General features: G+C 46.4%; 1 protein-coding gene across 1 annotated transcript in view; it reads left to right on the top strand.

Annotated features, from left to right (window-relative positions):
- LOC115127314 (unconventional myosin-XVI) overlaps positions 1 to 25,943 on the top strand; it is a 219,411-nt gene that overhangs the window by 69,457 nt on the left and 124,011 nt on the right. Inside the window, 2 exon segments of the mRNA XM_065017523.1 lie at positions 17,926 to 18,050; positions 19,135 to 19,260. Coding sequence (XP_064873595.1) covers positions 17,926 to 18,050; positions 19,135 to 19,260 — 251 coding nt within the window.

Raw genomic sequence — 25,943 nt, 5'->3', positions numbered from 1 at the left:
TGTGTCCTCTCTGTCCCTACCCACCACTACTACTTTACACTGTGTCCTCTCTGTCCCAACCACTACTACTACCACTACACTGTGTCCTCTCTGTCCCAACCACTACTACCACCACTACACTGTGTCCTCTCTGTCCCACCTACACTACTACCCAACCACTAGTACTACCTTTACACTGTGTCCTCTCTGTCCCAACCACTACTACCACCACTACACTGTGTCCTCTCTGTCCCACCCACTACTACTTCCTTTACACTGTGTCCTCTCTGTCCCAACCACTAGTACTACTACACTGTGTCCTCTCTGTCCCAACCACTACTACTACCACTACACTGTGTCCTCTCTGTCCCAACCACTACTACTACCACTGTGTCCTCTCTGTCACTGTGTCCTCTCTCTCTGTCCCAACCACTACTACCACCACTACACTGTGTCCTCTCTGTCCCAACCACTACTACTACTACACACTGTGTCCTCTCTGTCCCAACCACTACTACTACCACTACACTGTGTCCTCTCTGTCCCAACCACTACTACCACCACTACACTGTGTCCTCTCTGTCCCAACCACTACTACCACCACTACACTGTGTCCTCTCTGTCCCAACCACTACTACTGTCCTTACACTGTGTCCTCTCTGTCCCACCACTACTACTACCACCACCACTACACTGTGTCCTCTCTGTCCCACCCCAACCACTACCACTACTACCACCACTACACTGTGTCCTCTCTCTCCCACCCACTACTACCACCACTACACTGTGTCCTCTCTGTCCCAACCACTACTACCACCACTACACTGTGTCCTCTCTGTCCCAACCACTACTACTTCCTTTACACTGTGTCCTCTCTGTCCCACCCACTACTACCACCACTACACTGTGTCCTCTCTGTCCCAACCACTACTACCACCACTACACTGTGTCCTCTCTGTCCCAACCACGACTACTTCCTTTACACTGTGTCCTCTCTGTCCCACCCACTACTACCACCACTACACTGTGTCCTCTCTGTCCCAACCACTACTACTTCCTTTACACTGTGTCCTCTCTGTCCCACCCACTACTACCACCACTACACTGTGTCCTCTCTGTCCCACCCACTACTACTTCATTTACACTGTGTCCTCTCTGTCCCACCCACTACTACTTCCTTTACACTGTGTCCTCTCTGTCCCACCCACTACTACTACCACTACACTGTGTCCTCTCTGTCCCAACCACTACTACTTCCTTTACACTGTGTCCTCTCTGTCCCACCCACTACTACTACCACTACACTGTGTCCTCTCTGTCCCACCCACTACTACTTCCTTTACACTGTGTCCTCTCTGTCCCACCCACTACTACTTCATTTACACTGTGTCCTCTCTGTCCCACCCACTACTACTTCCTTTACACTGTGTCCCCAACCACTCTCTGTCCCACCCACTACTACTGTGTCCTCTATCCCAACCACTACACTGTGTCCTCTCTGTCCCACCCACTACTACTACCACTACACTGTGTCCTCTCTGTCCCAACCACTACTACCACCACTACACTGTGTCCTCTCTGTCCCAACCACTACTACTTCCTTTACACTGTGTCCTCTTTGTCCCACCCACTACTACACTGTGTCTACACTGTGTCCTCTCTGTGTCCCAACCACTACTACTACCACTACACTGTGTCCTCTCTGTCCCAACCACTACTACTTCCTTTACACTGTGTCCTCTCTGTCCCACCCACTACTCTACCACTACACTGTGTCCTCTCTGTCCCAACCACTACTACTGTGTCCTTTACACTGTGTCCTCCTCTGTCCCACCCACTACTACTTCATTTACACTGTGTCCTGTGTCCTCCTATCCCAACCACTACTACTACTTCCTTTACACTGTGTCCTCTCTGTCCCACCCACTACTACTACCACTACACTGTGTCCTCTCTGTCCCACCCACTACTACTACCACTACACTGTGTCCTCTCTGTCCCAACCACTACTTCCACCACTACACTGTGTCCTCTCTGTCCCACCCACTACTACTTCCTTTACACTGTGTCCTCTTTGTCCCACCCACTACTACTACTACACTGTGTCCTCTCTGTCCCAACCACTACTACTACCACTACACTGTGTCCTCTCTGTCCCAACCACTACTACCCACCACTACTACTGTGTCCTCTCTGTCCCAACCACTACTACCACCACTACACTGTGTCCTCTCTGTCCCACCCACTACTACTTCCTTTACACTGTGTCCTCTCTGTCCCAACCACTACTACCACCACTACACTGTGTCCTCTCTGTCCCAACCACTACTACCACCACTACACTGTGTCCTCTCTCTGTCCCAACCACTACTACCACTTACACTGTGTCCTCTCTGTCCCACCCACTACTACTACCTACACTGTGTCCTCTCTGTCCCAACCACTACTACCACTACACTGTGTCCTCTGTCCTCCCCACCACTACTACCCTCTACACTGTGTCCTCTGTCCCACCCACTACTACCACCACTACACTGTGTCCTCTCTGTCCCAACCACTACTACTACTACACTGTGTCCTCTCTGTCCCAACCACTACTACTACCTTTGTGTCCTCTCTGTCCCACCACTACCACTACTACACTGTGTCCTCTCTGTCCCAACCACTACCCAACCACTACTACACTGTGTCCTCTCTGTCCCAACCACTACTACTTCCTTTACCCAACCACTGTCCTACTCTGTCCCACCCAACTACTACCACTACACACTGTGTCCTCTCTGTCCCAACCACTACTACTTCCTACACTGTGTCCTCTCTATCCCACCCACTACAACTACCACTACTACACTGTGTCCTCTCTGTCCCAACCACTACTACTTGTCCTTTACACTGTGTCCTCTCTATCCCAACCACTACTACTGTCCTTTACCCACTGTGTCCTCTCTGTCCCAACCACTACTACTACCACTACACTGTGTCCTCTCTGTCCCAACCACTACTACTTCTACACTGTGTCCTCTCTGTCCCAACCACTACTACTGTGTCCTCTCTATCCCAACCACCACTACACTGTGTCCTCTCTGTCCCACCCACTACTACTACTACACTGTGTCCTCTCTGTCCCACCCACTACTACTGTGTCCTCTCTATCCCAACCACTAGTACTTACACTGTGTCCTCTCTGTCCCACCCACTACTACTTCCTTTACACTGTGTCCTCTCTGTCCCACCCACTACTACTACCACTACACTGTGTCCTCTCTGTCCCACCCACTACTACTACCACTACACTGTGTCCTCTCTGTCCCAACCACTACTTCCACCACTACACTGTGTCCTCTCTGTCCCACCCACTACTACTTCCTTTACACTGTGTTCTCTTTGTCCCACCCACTACTACCACCACTACACTGTGTCCTCTCTGTCCCAACCACTACTACTACCACTACACTGTGTCCTCTCTGTCCCAACCACTACTACCACCACTACACTGTGTCCTCTCTGTCCCACCCACTACTACCAGCACTACACTGTGTCCTCTCTGTCCCACCCACTACTACTACCACTACACTGTGTCCTCTCTGTCCCAACCACTACTACCACCACTACACTGTGTCCTCTCTGTCCCACCCACTACTACCACCACTACACTGTGTCCTCTCTGTCCCCACCCACTACTACCACCTTACACTGTGTCCTCTCTGTCCCAACCACTACTACCACCACTACACTGTGTCCTCTCTGTCCCAACCACTACTACCACCTCACTACACCACTGTGTCCTCACTGTCCCACCCACTACTACCACCACTACACTGTGTCCTCTCTATCCCAACCACTACTACTACCACTACACTGTGTCCTCTCTGTCCCAACCACTACTACCACCACTACACTGTGTCCTCTCTATCCCAACCACTACTACTACCACTACACTGTGTCCTCTCTGTCCCACCCACTACTACTACCACTACACTGTGTCCTCTCTGTCCCAACCACTACTACCACCCACCACTACACTGTGTCCTCTCTGTCCCAACCACTACTACTACCACTACACTGTGTCCTCTCTATCCCAACCACTACTACCACCACTACACTGTGTCCTCTCTATCCCAACCACTACTACTACCACTACACTGTGTCCTCTCTGTCCCAACCACTACTACCACCACTACACTGTGTCCTCTCTGTCCCAACCACTACTACCACCACTACACTGTGTCCTCTCTGTCCCACCACTACTACTGTCCTCTCTACCACCACTACACTGTGTCCTCTCTATCCCACCCACTACTACTTCCTTTACACTGTGTCCTCTCTGTCCCACCCACTACTACCACCACTACACTGTGTCCTCTCTGTCCCACTACTACCACTACTCTCTATCCACCACTACACTGTGTCCTCTCTGTCCCAACCACTACTACCACCACTACACTGTGTCCTCTCTCCCAACCCACCCACTACTACTTCCACTACACTGTGTCCTCTCTGTCCCACCCACTACTACTTCCTTTACACTGTGTCCTCTCTGTCCCACCCACTACTACTACCACTACACTGTGTCCTCTCTGTCCCACCCACTACTACTTCCTTTACACTGTGTCCTCTCTGTCCCACCCACTACTACTACCACTACACTGTGTCCTCTCTGTCCCAACCACTACTACCACCACTACACTGTGTCCTCTCTGTCCCACCCACTACTACTTCCTTTACACTATGTTCTCTTTGTCCCACCCACTACTACCACCACTACACTGTGTCCTCTCTGTCCCAACCACTACTACTACCACTACACTGTGTCCTCTCTGTCCCAACCACTACTACCACCACTACACTGTGTCCTCTCTGTCCCACCCACCACTACTACTACACCACTACACTGTGTCCTACTACACTGTCCCACCCACTACTTCACCACTTGTGTCTACCACTACACTGTGTCCTCTCTGTCCCAACCACTACTACCACCACTACACTGTGTCCTCTCTGTCCCACCCACTACTACCACCACTACACTGTGTCCTCTCTGTCCCAACCACTACTACCACCACTACACTGTGTCCTCTCTGTCCCAACCACTACTACCACCACTACACTGTGTCCTCTCTGTCCCAACCACTACTACCACCACTGTGTCCTGTGTCCTCTCTACTACCCACCCACTCCTACCACTACTACTACTGTGTGTCCTCTCTGTCCCAACCACTACTACTACCACTACACTGTGTCCTCTCTGTCCCAACCACTACTACTACTACTACCCAACTGTGTCCTCTCTGTCCCAACCACTACTACCACCACTACACTGTGTCCTCTCTGTCCCAACCACTACTACCACCACTACACTGTGTCCTCTCTATCCCAACCACTACTACTTCCTTTACACTGTGTCCTCTCTGTCCCAACCACTACTACTTCCACTACACTGTGTCCTCTCTGTCCCAACCACTATTACTACCACTACACTGTGTTCTCTTTGTCCCAACCACTACTATTTCTACACTGTGTCCTCTCTATCCCAAACACTAGTACTACTACACTGTGTCCTCTCTATCCCAACCACTAGTACTACTACACTGTGTCCTCTCTATCCCAACCACTACTACACCGTGTCCTCTCTATCCCAACCACTAGTACTACTACACTGTGTCCTCTCTTTCCCAACCACTAGTACTACTACACTGTGTCCTCTCTATCCCAACCACTAGTACTACTACACTGTGTCCTCTCTATCCCAAACACTAGTACTACTACACTGTGTCCTCTCTATCCCAACCACTAGTACTAGTACACTGTGTCCTCTCTAACCCAACCACTACTACACCGTGTCCTCTCTATCCCAACCACTAGTACTACTACACTGTGTCCTCTCTTTCCCAACCACTAGTACTACTACACCGTGTCCTCTCTATCCCAACCACTAGTACTACTACACTGTGTCCTCTCTTTCCCAACCACTAGTACTACTACACTGTGTCCTCTCTTTCCCAACCACTAGTACTACTACACTGTGTCCTCTCTATCCCAACCACTAGTACTACTACACTGTGTCCTCTCTATCCCAACCACTAGTACTACTACACCGTGTCCTCTCTATCCCAACCACTAGTACTACTACACTGTGTCCTCTCTATCCCAACCACTAGTACTACTACACTGTGTCCTCTCTATCCCAACCACTAGTACTACTACTCTGTGTCCTCACTGTCCCAACCACTACTACTTCTACACTGTGTCCTCTCTGTCCCAACTACTAGTACTACTACACTTTGTCCTCTCTATCCCAACCACTAGTACTACTACACTGTGTCCTCTCCATCCCAACCACTACTACACTGTGTCGTCTCTATCCCAACCACTAGTACTACTACACTGTGTCCTCTCTATCCCAACCACTACTACACCGTGTCCTCTCTATCCCAACCACTAGTACTACTACACTGTGTCCTCTCTATCCCAACCACTAGTACTACTACACTGTGTCCTCTCTATCCCAACCACTAGTACTACTACACTGTGTCCTCCACTAGTACTACTACACTCCCAACCACTAGTACTACTACACTGTGTCCTCTCTATCCCAACCACTAGTACTACTACACTGTGTCCTCTCTATCCCAACCACTACTACTACTACACTGTGTCCTCTCTATCCCAACCACTAGTACTACTACACTGTGTCCTCTCTATCCCAACCACTAGTACTACTACACTGTGTCCTCTCTATCCCAACCACTAGTACTACTACACTGTGTCCTCTCTATCCCAACCACTAGTACTACTACACTGTGTCCTCTCTATCCCAACCACTAGTACTACTACACTGTGTCCTCTCTATCCCAACCACTACTACACACTGTGTCCTCTCTATCCCAACCACTACTACACACTGTGTCCTCTCTATCCCAACCACTAGTACTACTACACTGTGTCCTCTCTATCCCAACCACTAGTACTACTACACCGTGTCCTCTCTATCCCAACCACTAGTACTACTACACTGTGTCCTCTCTATCCCAACCACTAGTACTACTACACTGTGTCCTCTCTTCCCAACCACTAGTACTACTACACTGTGTCCTCTCTATCCCAACCACTAGTACTACTACACTGTGTCCTCTCTATCCCAACCACTAGTACTACTACACTGTGTCCTCTCTATCCCAACCACTAGTACTACTACACTGTGTCCTCTCTATCCCAACCACTAGTACTACTACACTGTGTCCTCTCTATCCCAACCACTAGTACTACTACACTGTGTCCTCTCTATCCCAACCACTAGTACTACTACACTGTGTCCTCTCTATCCCAACCACTAGTACTACTACACTGTGTCCTCTCTATCCCAACCACTAGTACTACTACACTGTGTCCTCTCTATCCCAACCACTAGTACTACTACACTGTGTCCTCTCTCCCATCCCAACCACCCTACTACACTAGTACTACTACACTGTGTCCTCTCTATCCCAACCACTAGTACTACACTGTGTCCTCTCTACCCACCACTGTGTCCTCTCTATCCCAACCACTAGTACTACTACACTGTGTCCTCTCTATCCCAACCACTAGTACTACACTGTGTCCTCTCTATCCCAACCACTAGTACTACTACACTGTGTCCTCTCTATCCCAACCACTAGTACTACTACACTGTGTCCTCTCTATCCCAACCACTAGTACTACTACACTGTGTCCTCTCTATCCCAACCACTAGTACTACTACACTGTGTCCTCTCTATCCCAACCACTAGTACTACTACACTGTGTCCTCTCTATCCCAACCACTAGTACTACTACACTGTGTCCTCTCTATCCCAACCACTAGTACTACTACACTGTGTCCTCTCTATCCCAACCACTACTACACCGTGTCCTCTCTATCCCAACCACTAGTACTACTACACTGTGTCCTCTCTATCCCAACCACTACTACACTGTGTCGTCTCTATCCCAACCACTAGTACTACTACACTGTGTCCTCTCTATCCCAACCACTAGTACTACTACACTGTGTCCTCTCTATCCCAACCACTACTACACTGTGTCCTCTCTATCCCAACCACTAGTACTACTACACTGTGTCCTCTCTTTCCCAACCACTAGTACTACTACACTGTGTCCTCTCTATCCCAACCACTAGTACTACTACACTGTGTCCTCTCTATCCCAACCACTAGTACTACTACACTGTGTCCTCTCTATCCCAACCACTAGTACTACTACACTGTGTCCTCTCTATCCCAACCACTAGTACTACTACACTGTGTCCTCTCTATCCCAACCACTAGTACTACTACACTGTGTCCTCTCCCAACCACTATCCCAACCACTAGTGTCCTCTCTATCTACTACACTGTGTCCTCTCTATCCCAACCACTAGTACTACTACACTGTGTCCTCTCTATCCCAACCACTAGTACTACTCCACTGTGTCACTCTCTATCCCACCACTAGTACTACTACACTGTGTCCTCTCTATCCCAACCACTAGTACTACTACACTGTGTCCTCTCTATCCCAACCACTAGTACTACTACACTGTGTCCTCTCTATCCCAACCACTAGTACTACTACACTGTGTCCTCTCTATCCCAACCACTAGTACTACTACACTGTGTCCTCTCTATCCCAACCACTAGTACTACTACACTGTGTCCTCTCTATCCCAACCACTACTACTACTACACTGTGTCCTCTCTATCCCAACCACTAGTACTACTACACTGTACTACTACACACTGTGTCCTCTCTATCCCAACCACTAGTACTACTACACTGTGTCCTCTCTATCCCAACCACTACTACACTATCCCACCACTGTGTCCTCTCTATCCCAACCACTACTACTACACTGTGTCCTCTCTATCCCAACCACTAGTACTACTACACTGTGTCCTCTCTATCCCAACCACTAGTACTACTACACTGTGTCCTCTCTATCCCAACCACTAGTACTACTACACTGTGTCCTCTCTATCCCAACCACTAGTACTACTACACTGTGTCCTCTCTATCCCAACCACTAGTACTACTACACTGTGTCCTCTCTATCCCAACCACTACTACACACGTGTCCTCTCTATCCCAACCACTAGTACTACTACACTGTGTCCTCTCTATCCCAACCACTAGTACTACTACACTGTGTCCTCTCTATCCCAACCTACTACTACTAACACTACTACACCGTGTCCTCTCTATCCCAACCACTACTACACTGTGTCCTCTCTATCCCAACCACTAGTACTACTACACTGTGTCCTCTCTATCCCAACCACTAGTACTACTACACTGTGTCCTCTCTATCCCAACCACTAGTACTACTACACTGTGTCCTCTCTATCCCAACCACTAGTACTACTACACTGTGTCCTCTCTATCCCAACCACTAGTACTACTACACTGTGTCCTCTCTATCCCAACCACTAGTACTACTACACTGTGTCCTCTCTATCCCAACCACTACTACACCGTGTCCTCTCTATCCCAACCACTAGTACTACTACACTGTGTCCTCTCTATCCCAACCACTAGTACTACTACACTGTGTCCTCTCTATCCCAACCACTAGTACTACTACACTGTGTCCTCTCTATCCCAACCACTACTACACTGTGTCCTCTCTATCCCAACCACTAGTACTACTACACTGTGTCCTCTCTTTCCCAACCACTAGTACTACTACACTGTGTCCTCTCTATCCCAACCACTACTACACTGTGTCCTCTCTATCCCAACCACTAGTACTACTACACTGTGTCCTCTCTATCCCAACCACTAGTACTACTACACTGTGTCCTCTCTATCCCAACCACTAGTACTACACACTGTGTCCTCTCTATCCCAACCACTAGTACTACTACACTGTGTCCTCTCTATCCCAACCACTAGTACTACTACACTGTGTCCTCCCAACCACTCTATCCCAACCACTAGTACTACTACACTGTGTCCTCTCTATCCCAACCACTAGTACTACTACACTGTGTCCTCTCTATCCCAACCACTAGTACTACTACACTGTGTCCTCTCTATCCCAACCACTAGTACTACTACACTGTGTCCTCTCTCCCCCACCACTAGTACTACTACACTGTGTCCTCTCTATCCCAACCACTAGTACTACTACACCACTAGTACTACTACACTGTGTCCTCTCTATCCCAACCACTAGTACTACTACACTGTGTCCTCTCTATCCCAACCACTAGTACTACTACACTGTGTCCTCTCTATCCCAACCACTAGTACTACTACACTGTGTCCTCTCTATCCCAACCACTAGTACTACAACACTGTTTTCTCTCTGTCCCAACCACTGCTTCTACTACTCTGTGTCCTCTCTATCCCAACCACTAGTACTACTACACTGTGTCCTCTCTATCCCAACCACTAGTACTACTACACTGTGTCCTCTCTATCCCAACCACTAGTACTACTACACTGTGTCCTCTCTATCCCAACCACTAGTACTACTACACTGTGTCCTCTCTATCCCAACCACTAGTACTACTACACTGTGTCCTCTCTATCCCAACCACTACTACACCGTGTCCTCTCTATCCCAACCACTAGTACTACTACACTGTGTCCTCTCTATCCCAACCACTAGTACTACTACACTGTGTCCTCTCTATCCCAACCACTAGTACTACTACACTGTGTCCTCTCTATCCCAACCACTAGTACTACTACACTGTGTCCTCTCTATCCCAACCACTAGTACTACTACACTGTGTCCTCTCTATCCCAACCACTAGTACTACTACACTGTGTCCTCTCTATCCCAACCACTAGTACTACTACACTGTGTCCTCTCTATCCCAACCACTAGTACTACTACACTGTGTCCTCTCTATCCCAACCACTAGTACTACTACACTGTGTCCTCTCTATCCCAACCACTAGTACTACTAGTACTATCCCAACCACTAGTACTACTACACTGTCCTCTCTATCCCAACCACTAGTACTACTACACTGTGTCCTCTCTATCCCAACCACTAGTACTACTACACTGTGTCCTCTCTATCCCAACCACTAGTACTACTACACTGTGTCCTCTCTATCCCAACCACTAGTACTACTACACTGTGTCCTCTCTATCCCAACCACTAGTACTACAACACTGTTTTCTCTCTGTCCCAACCACTGCTTCTACTACTCTGTGTCCTCACTGTCCCAACCACTACTACTTCTACACTGTGTCCTCTCTGTCCCAACTACTAGTACTGCTACACTTTGTCCTCTCTATCCCAACCACTAGTACTACTACACTGTGTCCTCTCTATCCCAACCACTACTACACTGTGTCGTCTCTATCCCAACCACTAGTACTACTACACTGTGTCCTCTCTATCCCAACCACTACTACACCGTGTCCTCTCTATCCCAACCACTAGTACTACTACACCGTGTCCTCTCTATCCCAACCACTAGTACTACTACACTGTGTCCTCTCTATCCCAACCACTAGTACTACTACACCGTGTCCTCTCTATCCCAACCACTAGTACTACTACACTGTGTCCTCTCTATCCCAACCACTAGTACTACTACACTGTGTCCTCTCTATCCCAACCACTAGTACTACTACACTGTGTCCTCTCTATCCCAACCACTAGTACTACTACACCGTGTCCTCTCTATCCCAACCACTAGTACTACTACACTGTGTCCTCTCTATCCCAACCACTACTACACCGTGTCCTCTCTATCCCAACCACTAGTACTACTACACTGTGTCCTCTCTATCCCAACCACTAGTACTACTACACTGTGTCCTCTCTATCCCAACCACTAGTACTACTACACTGTGTCCTCTCTATCCCAACCACTAGTACTACTACACTGTGTCCTCTCTATCCCAACCACTACTACACCGTGTCCTCTCTATCCCAACCACTACTACACCGTGTCGTCTCTATCCCAACCACTACTACACTGTGTCGTCTCTATCCCAACCACTACTACACTGTGTCCTCTCTATCCCAACCACTAGTACTACTACACTGTGTCCTCTATCCCAACCACTAGTACTACTACACTGTGTCCTCTCTATCCCAACCACTACTACACTGTGTCCTCTCTATCCCAACCACTAGTACTACTACACTGTGTCCTCTCTTTCCCAACCACTAGTACTACTACACTGTGTCCTCTCTATCCCAACCACTAGTACTACTACACTGTGTCCTCTCTATCCCAACCACTAGTACTACTACACTGTGTCCTCTCTATCCCAACCACTAGTACTACTACACTGTGTCCTCTCTATCCCAACCACTACTACACCGTGTCCTCTCTATCCCAACCACTAGTACTACTACACCGTGTCCTCTCTATCCCAACCACTAGTACTACTACACTGTGTCCTCTCTATCCCAACCACTAGTACTACTACACTGTGTCCTCTCTATCCCAACCACTAGTACTACTACACTGTGTCCTCTCTATCCCAACCACTAGTACTACTACACTGTGTCCTCTCTATCCCAACCACTAGTACTACTACACTGTGTCCTCTCTATCCCAACCACTAGTACTACTACACTGTGTCCTCTCTATCCCAACCACTAGTACTACTACACTGTGTCCTCTCTATCCCAACCACTAGTACTACTACACTGTGTCCTCTCTATCCCAACCACTAGTACTACTACACTGTGTCCTCTCTATCCCAACCACTAGTACTACTACACCGTGTCCTCTCTATCCCAACCACTAGTACTACTATACTGTGTCCTCTCTATCCCAACTACTACTACACCATGTCGTCTCTGTCCCAACCACCACTACTACTCCAACACTGTGTTCTCTCTGTCCCAACCACTGCTTCTACTACTCTGTGTCTCTCACTGTCCCAACCACTGCCACTACTACTACATCATGTTCTCTCTGTCCCAACAATGACTTCTACTACACCTTGTCCTCTCTATACAAACAACTACTACTTCTACACTGTGTCCTCTCTATACAAACAACTACTACTTCTACACTGTGTCCTCTCTGTCCCTTCCAGTACAATTAGTACTACACCATGTCGTCACTGTCCCAACCACTACTACTACAACTACACTATGTCCTCTCTGTCCCAAAATCTACTACCACCACACTGTCTCCTCTCTGTCCCAACCACTACTACTACTACACTGTCTCCTCTCTGTCCCAACCACTACCACTACTACACTGTATCCTCTCTATCCCAACCACTACTACTACCACTACACTGTGTCCTCTCTGTCAGAACCATGACAACTACTACTAAACTGTGTCCTCTGTCCCAACCAGTACTACTACTACTACACTGTGTCCCCTCTGTCCCAACCACTACTATTACTGCACTGTGTCCTCTCTGTCCCAACCACTACTACTACTACACTGTGTCCTCTCTGTCCCAACCACTACTATTACTGCACTGTGTCCTCTCTGTCCCAACCACCACTACTACTACACTGTGTCCTCTCTGTCCCAACCACTACCACGTCTACGACACTGTGTCCTCTCTGTCCCAACCACTACTTCCACACTGTGTCCTCTCTGTCCAAACCAGTACTACAACTACTACTACACTTTGACCGCTCAACCTGTAAGTTGTGTTGTGACAAGGTAGGGGTGGTATACAGAAGATAGCCCTATTTGGTAAATGACCAAGTCCATATTATAGCAAGAACAGCTCAAATAAGCAAAGAGAAATGACAGTCCATCGTTACTTTAAAACATGAACGTCAGTCAATCCGGACACTTTGAAAATGTCTTCAAGTGCAGTCGCAAAAACCATCAAGAGCTGTGATAAAACTGTCTCTCACGAGGACCGCCAGAGGAAAGGAAGACCCAGAGTTACCTCTGCTGTAGAGGATAAGTTCATTAGAGTTTGCTGCACCTCAGATTGTAGCCCAAATAAATGCTTCATAGAGTTCAAGTAATAGACACATCTCAACATCAAATGTTCAGAGGAGACTGCGTGAATCCGGCCTTCGTGGTCGAATGGCTGCAAAGAAACCACTACTAAAGGACACCAATAAGAAGAAGAGACTTACTTGGGCCAAGAAACACAATCAATGGATTTTAGACAGGTGGTAATCTGTCCTTTGGTCTGATGAGTCCAAATTTTAGATTTTTGGTTACAACCGCTTGTGTCTCTGTGAGCCGCAGAGTAGGTGAATGGATGATCTCCGCATTGTGTGTTTCCCATCGGAGGAGGAGGTGTGATGGTGCTTTGCTTGTGACACTGTCTGTGATTTATTTTATTTTATTCAAGGCACACTTAACCAGCATGGCTACCACAGCATTCTGCAGCGATACGCCATCCCATCTGGCAGTGATACGCCATCCCATCTGGCAGTGATACGCCATCCCATCTGGCAGTGATACGCCATCCCATCTGGCAGTGATACGCCATCCCATCTGGCAGTGATACGCCATCCCATCTGGCAGTGATACGCCATCCCATCTGGCAGCGATACGCCATCCCATCTGGCAGTGATACGCCATCCCATCTGGCAGCGATACGCCATCCCATCTGGCAGTGATACGCCATCCCATCTGGCAGCGAGCGATCCCATCTGGCAGCGATACGCCATCCCATCTGGCAGTGATACGCCATCCCATCTGGCAGTGATACGCCATCCCATCTGGCAGCGATACGCCATCCCATCTGGCAGCGATACGCCATCCCATCTGGCAGTGATACGCCATCCCATCTGGCAGTGATACGCCATCCCATCTGGTTTGCTCTTAGTGGGTCTATTATTTGTTTTTCAATGGGACAATGACCAAAAACACACCTCCAGGCTGTCTAAGGGCTATATGACCAAGAAAGAGAGTGATGGAGTGCTGCATCAGATGACCTGGCCTTCACAATCACCTGACCTCAACCCAATTGAGATGGTTTGGGATGAGTTGGGGTGCAGAGTGAAGGCAAAGCAGCCAACTAGTGCTCAGCATATGTGGGAACTCCTTCAAGACTGTTGGAAAAACATTCCTCATGAAGCTTGTTAAGTGAATGCCAAGAGTGTGCAAAGCTGTCATCAAGGCAAAGAATGGCTACTTTGAAGAATCTCAAATATAAAACATTTTTGGGTTTCTAAATTATTCCATATGTGTTATTTCATAGTTCTGATGTCTTCACTATTATTCTACAATGTAGAAAATAGTACAAATAAAGAAAAACCCTTGAATCAGTAGGTGTGTCCAAACTTTTGACTGGTACTGTACATGGGCTAAGATAGAGGAAGTCAAACATACGCACGCACGCACGCACGCACGCACGCACGCACGCACGCACGCACACACACACACACACACACACACACACACACACACACACACACACACACACACACACACACACACACACACACACACACACACACACACACACACACACACACGTATGTGTTTATGTGTTGGTGTGTGTTTGCACATGCATGTGGGTGTGTAAAGGTGAGTTGCCCCCTCAGACTGACTGATAGTGGAGAACCTCACTCCAGCGGGGAATGGAAAAGGTCAACAGAGATGGGGAGAGAAAACAAGAGATAAGACAAAATAATGTCAGAGAGGAAGAAAAGATGGTACAGACTTAAATACAGAAAATGAGGAGGGAGCGAGAGCGTAAGAGTGACAGAGAATGATAAGGAATGCCAGAAATATCCCCCTAGCCAATCCACCTTTACGCGCAGGAGATCACATGATGGATGGGACCTCAGAAGTCCAAACAGATATTACTCTACACCTCACCATAAACACACACACACACACACACACACACACACACACACACACACACACACACACACACACACACACACACACACACACACACACACACACACACACACACACACACACACCTCAGCCCCAACTGTCTGTGACCTGTGTTCAAATACTATTTCAGATAGTAACCCTAACCCTAACCCCTAACCCTATAACCCTATCCCTAACCTTTTTTTTAAGTTTTCAGGAAACTTTTTTTTCTTCAAATAAAGGTTGAAGAATGTATTTGGAAATATTAAAATACACTCCCATGCACCCAGATATTTGAAAATAGCATTTGAAATAAGTATTTGAAAATAATTTCAAATACAATTTGGTCGATTATTATATATATATATATATACACTGCTCAAGAAAATAAAGGGAACACTTAAACAACACAATGTAACTCCAAGTCAATCACACTTCTGTTTAATCAAACGCTCCACTTAGGAAGCAACACTGATTGACAATACATTTCACATGCTGTTGTGCAAATGGAATAGAAAACAGGTGGAAATTATAGGCAATTAGCAAGACACCCCCAATAAAGGAGTGGTTCTGCAGGTGGGGACAACAGACCACTTCTCAGTTCCTATGCTTCCTGGCTGATGTTTTGGTCACTTTTGAAAGCTGGCGGTGCTTTCACTCTAGTGGTAGCATGAGACGGAGTCTACAACCCACACAAGTGGCTCAGGTAGTGCAGCTCATCCAGGATGGCACATCAATGCGAGCTGTGGCAAGAAGGTTTGCTGTGTCTGTCAGCGTAGTGTCCAGAGCATGGAGGCACTACCAAGAGACAGGCCAGTACATCAGGAGATGTGGAGGAGGCCGTAGCAGGGCAACAACCCAGCAGCAGGACCGCTACCTCTGCCTTTGTGCAAGGAGGAGCAGGAGGAGCACTGCCAGAGCCCTGCAAAATGACCTCCAGCAGGCCACAAATGTGCATGTGTCTGCTCAAACGATCAGAAACAGACTCCATGAGGGTGGTATGAGGGCCCGACGTCCACAGGTGGGGATTGTGCTTACAGCCCAACACCGTGCAGGACGTTTTTCATTTGCCAGAGAACACCAAGATTGGCACATTCCCCACTGGCGCCATGTGCTCTTCACAAATGAAAGCAGCTTCACACTGAGTACATGTGACAGACGTGACAGTCTGGAGACGCCGTGGAGAACGTTCTGCTGCCTGCAACATCCTCCAGCATGACCGGTTTGGCGGTGGGTCAGTCATGGTGTGGGGTGGCATTTCTTTGTCAGCACATTCAATTTTGTTGTCAGCACATTCAACTATGTAAAGAAAAAAGTATTTAATAAGAATATTTCATTCATTCAGATCTAGGATGTGTTATTTTAGTGTTTCCTTTATTTTTTTGAGCAGTGTATATATATTTTTCTTACAAATAACAGTTCAAATACTCAAATAAAAGTACTTTTTTTGGGCTGTCTATTTGAAAATACTCAAATACGCAGCATAGTCCCTTGCTCCCCCATGGCATCACAGTCCCTCCCCTCATCCCAAATCCCCTATAGGTGGTCTCTATCCCCTCATGCTCACATCCAGCCTCTCTCTCCTCTTCCTGCTGTGGCACACTCCCGTGTCACACTAGAAGTCTATGTTGCCTTAGTAACATGGCTATGTTACCCTCCTCAAGTCTCTCTTACAGTCTCTCGTACAGGGGACATACCCTATGGACTCTCCCTGTCCATTCCTATATGCACTCCACTAATTAGAATTGAGCATACCATATAAGACTCAACTGCCTAGAGTAATCAAAGCCCAAGGGACAAAAATATTCTATATTACAGTGATCGTTAGAGAGAAACACAGACGATCTATAATATATAGCTACTGTATCATTTCGGCAACCAAAACAATGGTCCCCTGTGAGTATTTGAGGGTGGAGGAGATCAGAGCAGACCATCGATCCCTTTTAGCCAGGGATAGACTGCACTGCTAGACCTTCGTCCTCTCTTAGACCTCTGTCTGTCTGTCAGTCTCCAAGACAGTCTATTGACTTTGAAAATGAGACTAAGGATTCTCATGGAGACATTACACACAGAACCAACATGGCTCCCATGATAATTGTAATTGGTACAGACTACGGAGATATCATTAATGTTGTGTGTGTGCGTGTGCTGTACTAACGTGTGTGTTTTGTTCTGTTGTTCCAGGTATAGATGTGTTGTCCATGCACACCATGCGTACTCAGAGGCCCAGCACCATGTTGTCTGATGTTCGACAGCTGGTCTCCAGCGGGGTCAGTCTCAACCAACGCAACAGCGACGGGGTTACTTTGGTGAGTACCTACCAGTGGAGGCTGCTGAGGGGAGGACGGCTCATAGAAATGGCTGGAACAGAGAAAATGGAATGTACAGTATTTGATTCCATTACACTTCTTCCGCTCCAGCAATTACTATGAGCCGTCCTCCCACATTAAGGTGCTTCCAACCTTCTGTGGTGCCTACCAGTACTCCTCTATGATCTACCTCTCTCTCTCTATCTATCTATCTATCTATCTATCTATCTCTTGCTATCTATCTATCTATCTATCTATCTATCTATCTATCTATCTATCTATCTATCTATCTATCTATCTATCTATCTATCTATCTATCTATCTATCTCTCTCTATCTCTCTTGCTCTCTATCTATCTCTCTATCTTTGCTCTCTATCTATCTATCTCTTTGCTCTCTATCTATCTATCTCTCTTGCTCTCTCTCTATCTATCTATCTCTCTTGCTCTCTCTCTATCTATCTCTCTCTCTTGCTCTCTATCTATCTCTTTCTCTATCTATCTCTTTCTCTATCTATCTCTTTCTCTATCTATCTATCTATCTATCTATCTATCTATCTATCTATCTATCTATCTATCTATCTATCTCTCTTGCTCTCTCTCTCTCTCTCTTGCTCTCTCTATCTATCTCTCTCTTGCTCTCTCTCTCTATCTATCTCTTTCTCTATCTATCTATCTCTCTTGCTCTCTCTCTATCTATCTATCTCTCTTGCTCTCTCTATCTATCTCTCTCTTGCTCTCTATCTATCTCTTTCTCTATCTATCTATCTATCTATCTATCTATCTATCTATCTATCTATCTATCTATCTATCTCTCTTGCTCTCTCTCTCTCTCTCTCTTGCTCTCTCTATCTATCTCTCTCTTGCTCTCTCTCTCTATCTATCTCTTTCTCTATCTATCTATCTCTCTTGCTCTCTCTCTATCTATCTATCTCTCTTGCTCTCTCTCTATCTATCTCTCTCTCTTGCTCTCTCTCTCTCTCTCTCTCTCTATCTCGCTCTCTCACTCCATGTCAATGGCTGTATACAGTAGATGTGTCTGTGTAATGTGTTTATTTAACACTCTCTCTCTCCATCTCTCTCTAGCTCCACATAGCCTGTGCTAGTGGCTACAGGGATGTGGTGTCTGTGCTGCTGGAGCACGGGGCGGATCCTCAGCCCTCCGACAGCGGCTATTGGACACCTCTCCACCTGGCTGCCAAATATGGACAGGTACTGTCATATCACTGTACATTCACATATCCAGTTGTGTCAGATCCACGGATGGAAAGTGAACAAAACTTTGTTTAGCGAAGGAACAACTTTCTAAATGATATTCAACCATAAAACTTACTGGAATGCATCAATAATGGCTAGTTTATAGACCAGTATTGGCTGGCTAGTTTATAGACCAGTATTGGCTGGCTAGTTTTAGACCAGTATTGGCTGGCTAGTTTTTAGACCAGTATTGGCTGGCTTTATAGTTTGGCTGGCTATTTATAGACAGTATTGGCTGGCTAGTATTGGCTGGCTAGTTTATAGACCAGTATTTATAGGCTGGCTAGTTTATAGTATTGGCCAGTTTATAGACCAGTGGCTGGCTAGTTTATAGACCAGTATTGGCTGGCTAGTTTATAGACCAGTATTGGCTGGCTAGTTTATAGACCAGTATTGGCTGGCTAGTTTATAGACCAGTATTGGCTGGCTAGTTTATAGACCAGTATTGGCTGGCTAGTTTATAGACCAGTATTGGCTGGCTAGTTTATAGACCAGTATTGGCTGGCTAGTTTATAGACCCAGTATTGGCTGGCTAGTTTATAGACCAGTATTGGCTGGCTAGTTTATAGACCAGTATTGGCTGGCTAGTTTATAGACCAGTATTGGCTGGCTAGTTTATAGACCAGTATTGGCTGGCTAGTTTATAGACCAGTATTGGCTGGCTAGTTTATAGGTATTGGCTGGCTAGTTTATAGACCAGTATTGGCTGGCTAGTTTATAGACCAGTATTGGCTGGCTAGTTTATAGACCAGTATTGGCTGGCTAGTTTATAGACCAGTATTGGCTGGCTAGTTTTAGACCAGTATTGGCTGGCTGTTTATAGACCAGTATTGGCTGGCTAGTTTATAGACCAGTATTGGCTGGCTAGTTTATAGACCAGTATTGGCTGGCTAGTTTTTAGACCAGTATTGGCTGGCTAGTTTATAGACCAGTATTGGCTGGCTAGTTTATAGACCAGTATTGGCTGGCTAGTTTATAGACCAGTATTGGCTGGCTAGTTTTAGACCAGTATTGGCTGGCTAGTTTTTAGACCAGTATTGGCTGGCTAGTTTATAGACCAGTATTGGCTGGCTAGTTTATAGACCAGTATTGGCTGGCTAGTTCATAGACCAGTATTGGCAGTTTATTGGCTGGCTAGTTTGGCTGGCTAGTTTTTAGACCAGTATTGGCTGGCTAGTTTTTAGACCAGTATTGGCTGGCTAGTTTATAGACCAGTATTGGCTGGCTAGTTTATAGACCAGTATTGGCTGGCTAGTTTATAGACCAGTATTGGCTGGCTAGTTTATAGACCAGTATTGGCTGGCTAGTTTATAGACCAGTATTGAGTTTATAGACCAGTGGCTAGTTTATAGACCAGTATTGGCTGGCTAGTTTATAGACCAGTATTGGCTGGCTAGTTTATAGACCAGTATTGGCTGGCTAGGCCAGTATTGGCTGGCTAGTTTATAGACCAGTATTGGCTGGCTAGTTTATAGACCAGTATGGCTGGCTAGTTTATAGACCAGTATTGGCTGGCTAGTTTATAGACCAGTATTGGCTGGCTAGTTTATAGACCAGTATTGGCTGGCTACCAGTATTGGCTGGCTAGTTTATAGACCAGTATTGGCTGGCTAGTTTTTAGACCAGATTGGCCAGTATTGGCTGGCTAGTTTTTAGACCAGTATTGGCTGGCTAGTTTTAGACCAGTATTGGCTGGCTAGTTTTTAGACCAGTATTGGCTGGCTAGTTTATAGACCAGTACTGGACCAGTATTGGCTGGCTAGTTTATTTAGACCAGTATTGGCTGGCTGGCTAGACCAGTTCTGGCTAGTTTTAGACCAGTATTGGCTGGCTAGTTTATAGACCAGTATTGGCTGGCTAGTTTATAGACCAGTATTGGCTGGCTAGTTTATAGACCAGTATTGGCCAGTATTGGCTGGCTAGTTTTAGACCAGTATTGGCTGGCTAGTTTATAGACCAGTATTGGCTGGCTAGTTTATAGACCAGTATTGGCTGGCTAGTTTATAGACCAGTACTGGCTGGCTAGTTTATAGACCAGTATTGGCTGGCTAGTTCATAGACCAGTATTGGCTGGCTAGTTTATAGACCAGTATTGGCTGGTTTTATAGACCAGTATTGGCTGGCTAGTTTATAGACCAGTATTGGCTGGCTAGTTTATAGACCAGTATTGGCTGGCTAGTTTATAGACCAGTATTGGCTGGCTAGTTTATAGACCAGTATTGGCTGGCTAGTTTATAGACCAGTATTGGCTGGCTAGTTTATAGACCAGTATTGGCTGGCTAGTTTATAGACCAGTACTGGCTGGCTAGTTCATAGACCGGTTTTGGCTGGCTAGTTTTTATACCAGTATTGGCTGGCTAGTTTTTAGACCAGTATTGGCTGGCTAGTTCACAGACCAGTATTGGCTGACTAGTTCATAGACCGGTTTTGGCTGGCTAGTTTTTAGACCAGTTTTGGCTGGCTTTTTTATTTGTTTACCTTGTCTAGTCACATTCTGAGACCTATGGAAGATAACTTGTATAACAGAAATCTCCCCTGTCTGTCTCTTTGCAGATAAACAGGTATTTTGGGAGCTATCAAACACACTAGCTCAAAGTGCTGGCACGGCACTGCATGTATTCATTAATGCCTTTTGGTTTAGCGATTTCATGGTGTTTCTCACAGGGAAGGAGATTGATTTCAGGATATGGATGGAGGGCGGGTGGGTGGGGAAGAGGGAGATTTGGGTAGAGGGATAGGGGGCTTTGAGGGAAAGGGAAGCGTTTGTGTTAAAATCTTGCTGACACGGTCCAATATGTAATTACATTTCTGGGGCTGCATGGTTGGGGTGCTGACAAAGAGAATGTATTCATATTAAGAACAGTTCTTTTCCTTCTTTGTTCCTCCACTACCCCCAGGCCAGGTTTCTTCTCTGAAGTGTGTTTTACAGTAAAGTCTTCCTTTCTGTTACCTCTCAACCGTCACTATCTCAAATTACATTGTATTCGTCGCATGCTTCGTAAACAACAGGTTCAGACTAACAGTGAAATGCAGAGACAAAAGACAGTATTGAAAAATAATAACACGTGGAATAAGTTGAAAAATAATATCATGTGGAATAAGTTGAAAAATAATATCATGTGGAATAAGTTGAAAAATAATAACATGAGGAATAAGTTGAAAAATAATATCATGTGGAATAAGTTGAAAAATAATAGCATGTGGAATAAGTTGAAAAATAATATCATGTGGAATAAGTTGAAAAATAATATCATGTGGAATAAGTTGAAAAATAATAGCATGTGGAATAAGTTGAAAAATAATAACATGAGGAATAAGTTGAAAAATAATAACACAAGGTATAAAAACACAATGAGTAATGATAACTTGGCTATATACACGGGGTACCAGTGCCTAGTCGATATGCAGAGGTACAAGGTAATTGAGGTAGATATGTACATATAGGTAGGGATAAAGTGAATAGGCAACGGGATAGATTATAAACAGTAACAGCAGCGTATGTGATGAGTCGAAAGAGATTAGTGCAAAATGGTCAATGCCGATATTCCGGGTAGCTATTGGTTAGCTATTTAACTAACTATTTAGCAGTCGTATGACTTGGGGGTAGTAGCTGTTCCAGACTTGGTACATCGGTACCACTTGCCATGCGATACCTCATCCCTCTCTTTCTCAAACTCCACAGTTTATCTGAGTGCATACATAAGTGAATTTGAGTGCAGAGTGACAGGGGAGGGGAGTAGTAGAGAATCGTTTGGAGCCCTATCCACTGGAGCCCTTCCGGCTGGAGCCCTATCCGCTGGAGCCCTTCCTGCTGGAGCCCTTCTTGCTGGAGCCCTTCCCGCCGGAGCCCTTCCCGCCGGAGCCCTATCCGCTGGAGCCCTATCCGCTGGAGCCCTATCCACTGGAGCCCTATCCGATGGAGCCCTATCCGCTGGAGCCCTTCCGCTGGAGCCCTTCCGGCTGGAGCCCTTCCTGCTGGAGCCCTATCCGCTGGAGCCCTTCCTGCTGGAGCCCTTCTTGCTGGAGCCCTTCCTGCTGGAGCCCTTCTTGCTGGAGCCCTACCCGCTGGAGCCCTACCCGCTGGAGCCCTACCTGCTGGAGCCCTTCCTGCTGGAGCCCTACCTGCTGGAGCCCTTCCTGCTGGAGCCCTACCTGCTGGAGCCATACCTGCTGGAGACCTTCCTGCTGGAGCCCTTCCCGCTGGAGCCCTACCTGCTGGAGCCCTACCTGCTGGAGCCCTACCTGCTGGAGCCCTACCTGCTGGAGCCCTTCCCGCTGGAGCCCTTCCTGCTGGAGCCCTACCTGCTGGAGCCCTTCCCGCTGGAGCCCTACCTGCTGGAGCCCTACCTGCTGGAGCCCTTCCTGCTGGAGCCCTTCCCGCTGGAGCCCTACCTGCTGGAGCCCTTCCTGCTGGAGCCCTACCTGCTGGAGCCCTTCCTGCTGGAGCCTGGCGCTGGCACTCTGCATACCAACTACACACTGACACATACTGTATACCTGCAGCATTGTCACTCTAGCATCAGCAGGCACATTCAGAGAGAAGGGAAAAGCCTCATCTCTGCAACACTTTATATTACAAGTATGTTTTATAGGTTAAGTAAAATGGTTATGTAATTAGACTAGATAATCTAATTAAAAACTCAAAAGGATGTAAAACTCTACCCTATAAGTACAGTTGTGTTTCATGCGTCTCTTAATTCCACCTCTACTCCCCATTAGTACTGAACGGAGGTCAGTAGTATTCTGTTGCTAGGTGCTGTTTTCTTGAGTCACAGTAACATTAGCTCATACTGTCATACAGTAAACTCAGCGAACCCTGTGTAATCATAGCCTGTATTTCACTGGCACACGTAATAGGCTAATATTTCACTATCCTGGGTAAATGACTCCCATGGACTGTAGCCTATTACTGTTGCTTATTAGGCTTCTGTTTCTCCTTCACTCACTTTCACGTCTCCCTGACATTTTCCTGGTTCAATCTGACATTTGACCCCAGCCAGGGGTCACTACCGTGACGATAGTGACGTGATGGGGGTGCATTTATAAAGTGTTGAGTGGAGTATGTGAGGGTGTACCTTGTGGACATACTGTGGCCTGTAACCTGGCCCACTGTTCCCAATGTGAATCCAGGTTCATAGGTTACACTGTGGTAGAATATGCTGAGTCACTCTCTATACCTTACTCCAAAATTGATTTTATAGCATAAGAGAGAGAGAGAGAGAGAGAGAGAGAGAGAGAGAGAGAGAGAGAGAGAGAGAGAGAGAGAGAGAGAGAGAGAGAGAGAGACAGAGAGAGACAGAGAGACAGAGAGACAGAGAGACAGAGAGAGAGACAGAGAGACAGACAGACCTAGAAATGTGTGGAAAGAGTAATAGAGAGAGAGAGAGAGAGAGAGAGAGAGAGAGAGAGAGAGAGAGAGAGAGAGAGAATAAGTAATGTGTTTAATAAAAAACACACTCTCATGTACCTCTGACCTCTAGTAGTGCAGAGCGGGAGTAGAGGAGGATGTACTGTAGCATGTCAATATAGTACAGAGCTATGATGCATACTCTAATACAGGAGTTCGCTAACTTCTTCACCTGACCCCGCAACAGTAACAACAAAAAAATGAAATTAAAAAAATGTTAGCATGATGACGAACATGACAAAAGGAACTGATGATGCACTACTTCATTTCTAAATTGCACCTTGCATTATATTATCACAACTTTCAAGAGTAAGTTTGATACCGGACTGAGTTCCTAGGGGGCACACCACACAGTTTGGGGACCCCTGCTCAAACAGACCAGTGTCATACTGATGCATGGCCATGTCTGTGATCTTAGTCATTTTCATCTCATTGTGATTTGCTTGTGTATGCATGTGTGTGTGTGGATCAGGCATTGACAGACAATCTCTCACATGCTGCCTCGGGCATGCCATCCATTGGCATGTCTCAGCATAAATCAACAATCACACACATTACCCACATTACATACATTACACACATCACACACATTACACACATTACATACATCACACACATCACACACATTACCCAAATTACACACATTACATACATTACACGCATTACCCACATTACATACATTACACACATCACACACATTACCCACATTACACACATTACATACATTACACGCATCACACACATTACACACATCACAGACATTACACGCATCACACACATTACCCACATTACATACATTACACACATCACACACATTACACACATTACATACATCACACACATCACACACATTACCCACATTACATACATTACACACATCACACACATTACCCACATTACACACATTACATACATTACACGCATCACACACATTACACACATCACAGACATTACACGCATCACAGACATCACACACATTACCCACATTACATACATCACACACATTACCCACATTACACACATTACATACATTACACGCATTACCCACATTACATACATTACACACATCACAGACATTACCCACATTACACACATTACATACATTACACGCATCACACACATTACACACATCACAGACATTACACGCATCACACACATTACACCTACTTCAAATAACACACACATACACAAATCACAGATCACACATCTCTAACCTCACATATCACACAGG

The sequence above is a fragment of the Oncorhynchus nerka genome, linkage group LG1, assembly GCF_034236695.1.
Source record: "Oncorhynchus nerka isolate Pitt River linkage group LG1, Oner_Uvic_2.0, whole genome shotgun sequence".
NCBI classification, from domain to species: Eukaryota; Metazoa; Chordata; class Actinopteri; order Salmoniformes; family Salmonidae; genus Oncorhynchus; species Oncorhynchus nerka.
Note: the sequence above shows the minus strand (reverse complement) of the source record. Positions and strands in the feature narration are given on the sequence as shown.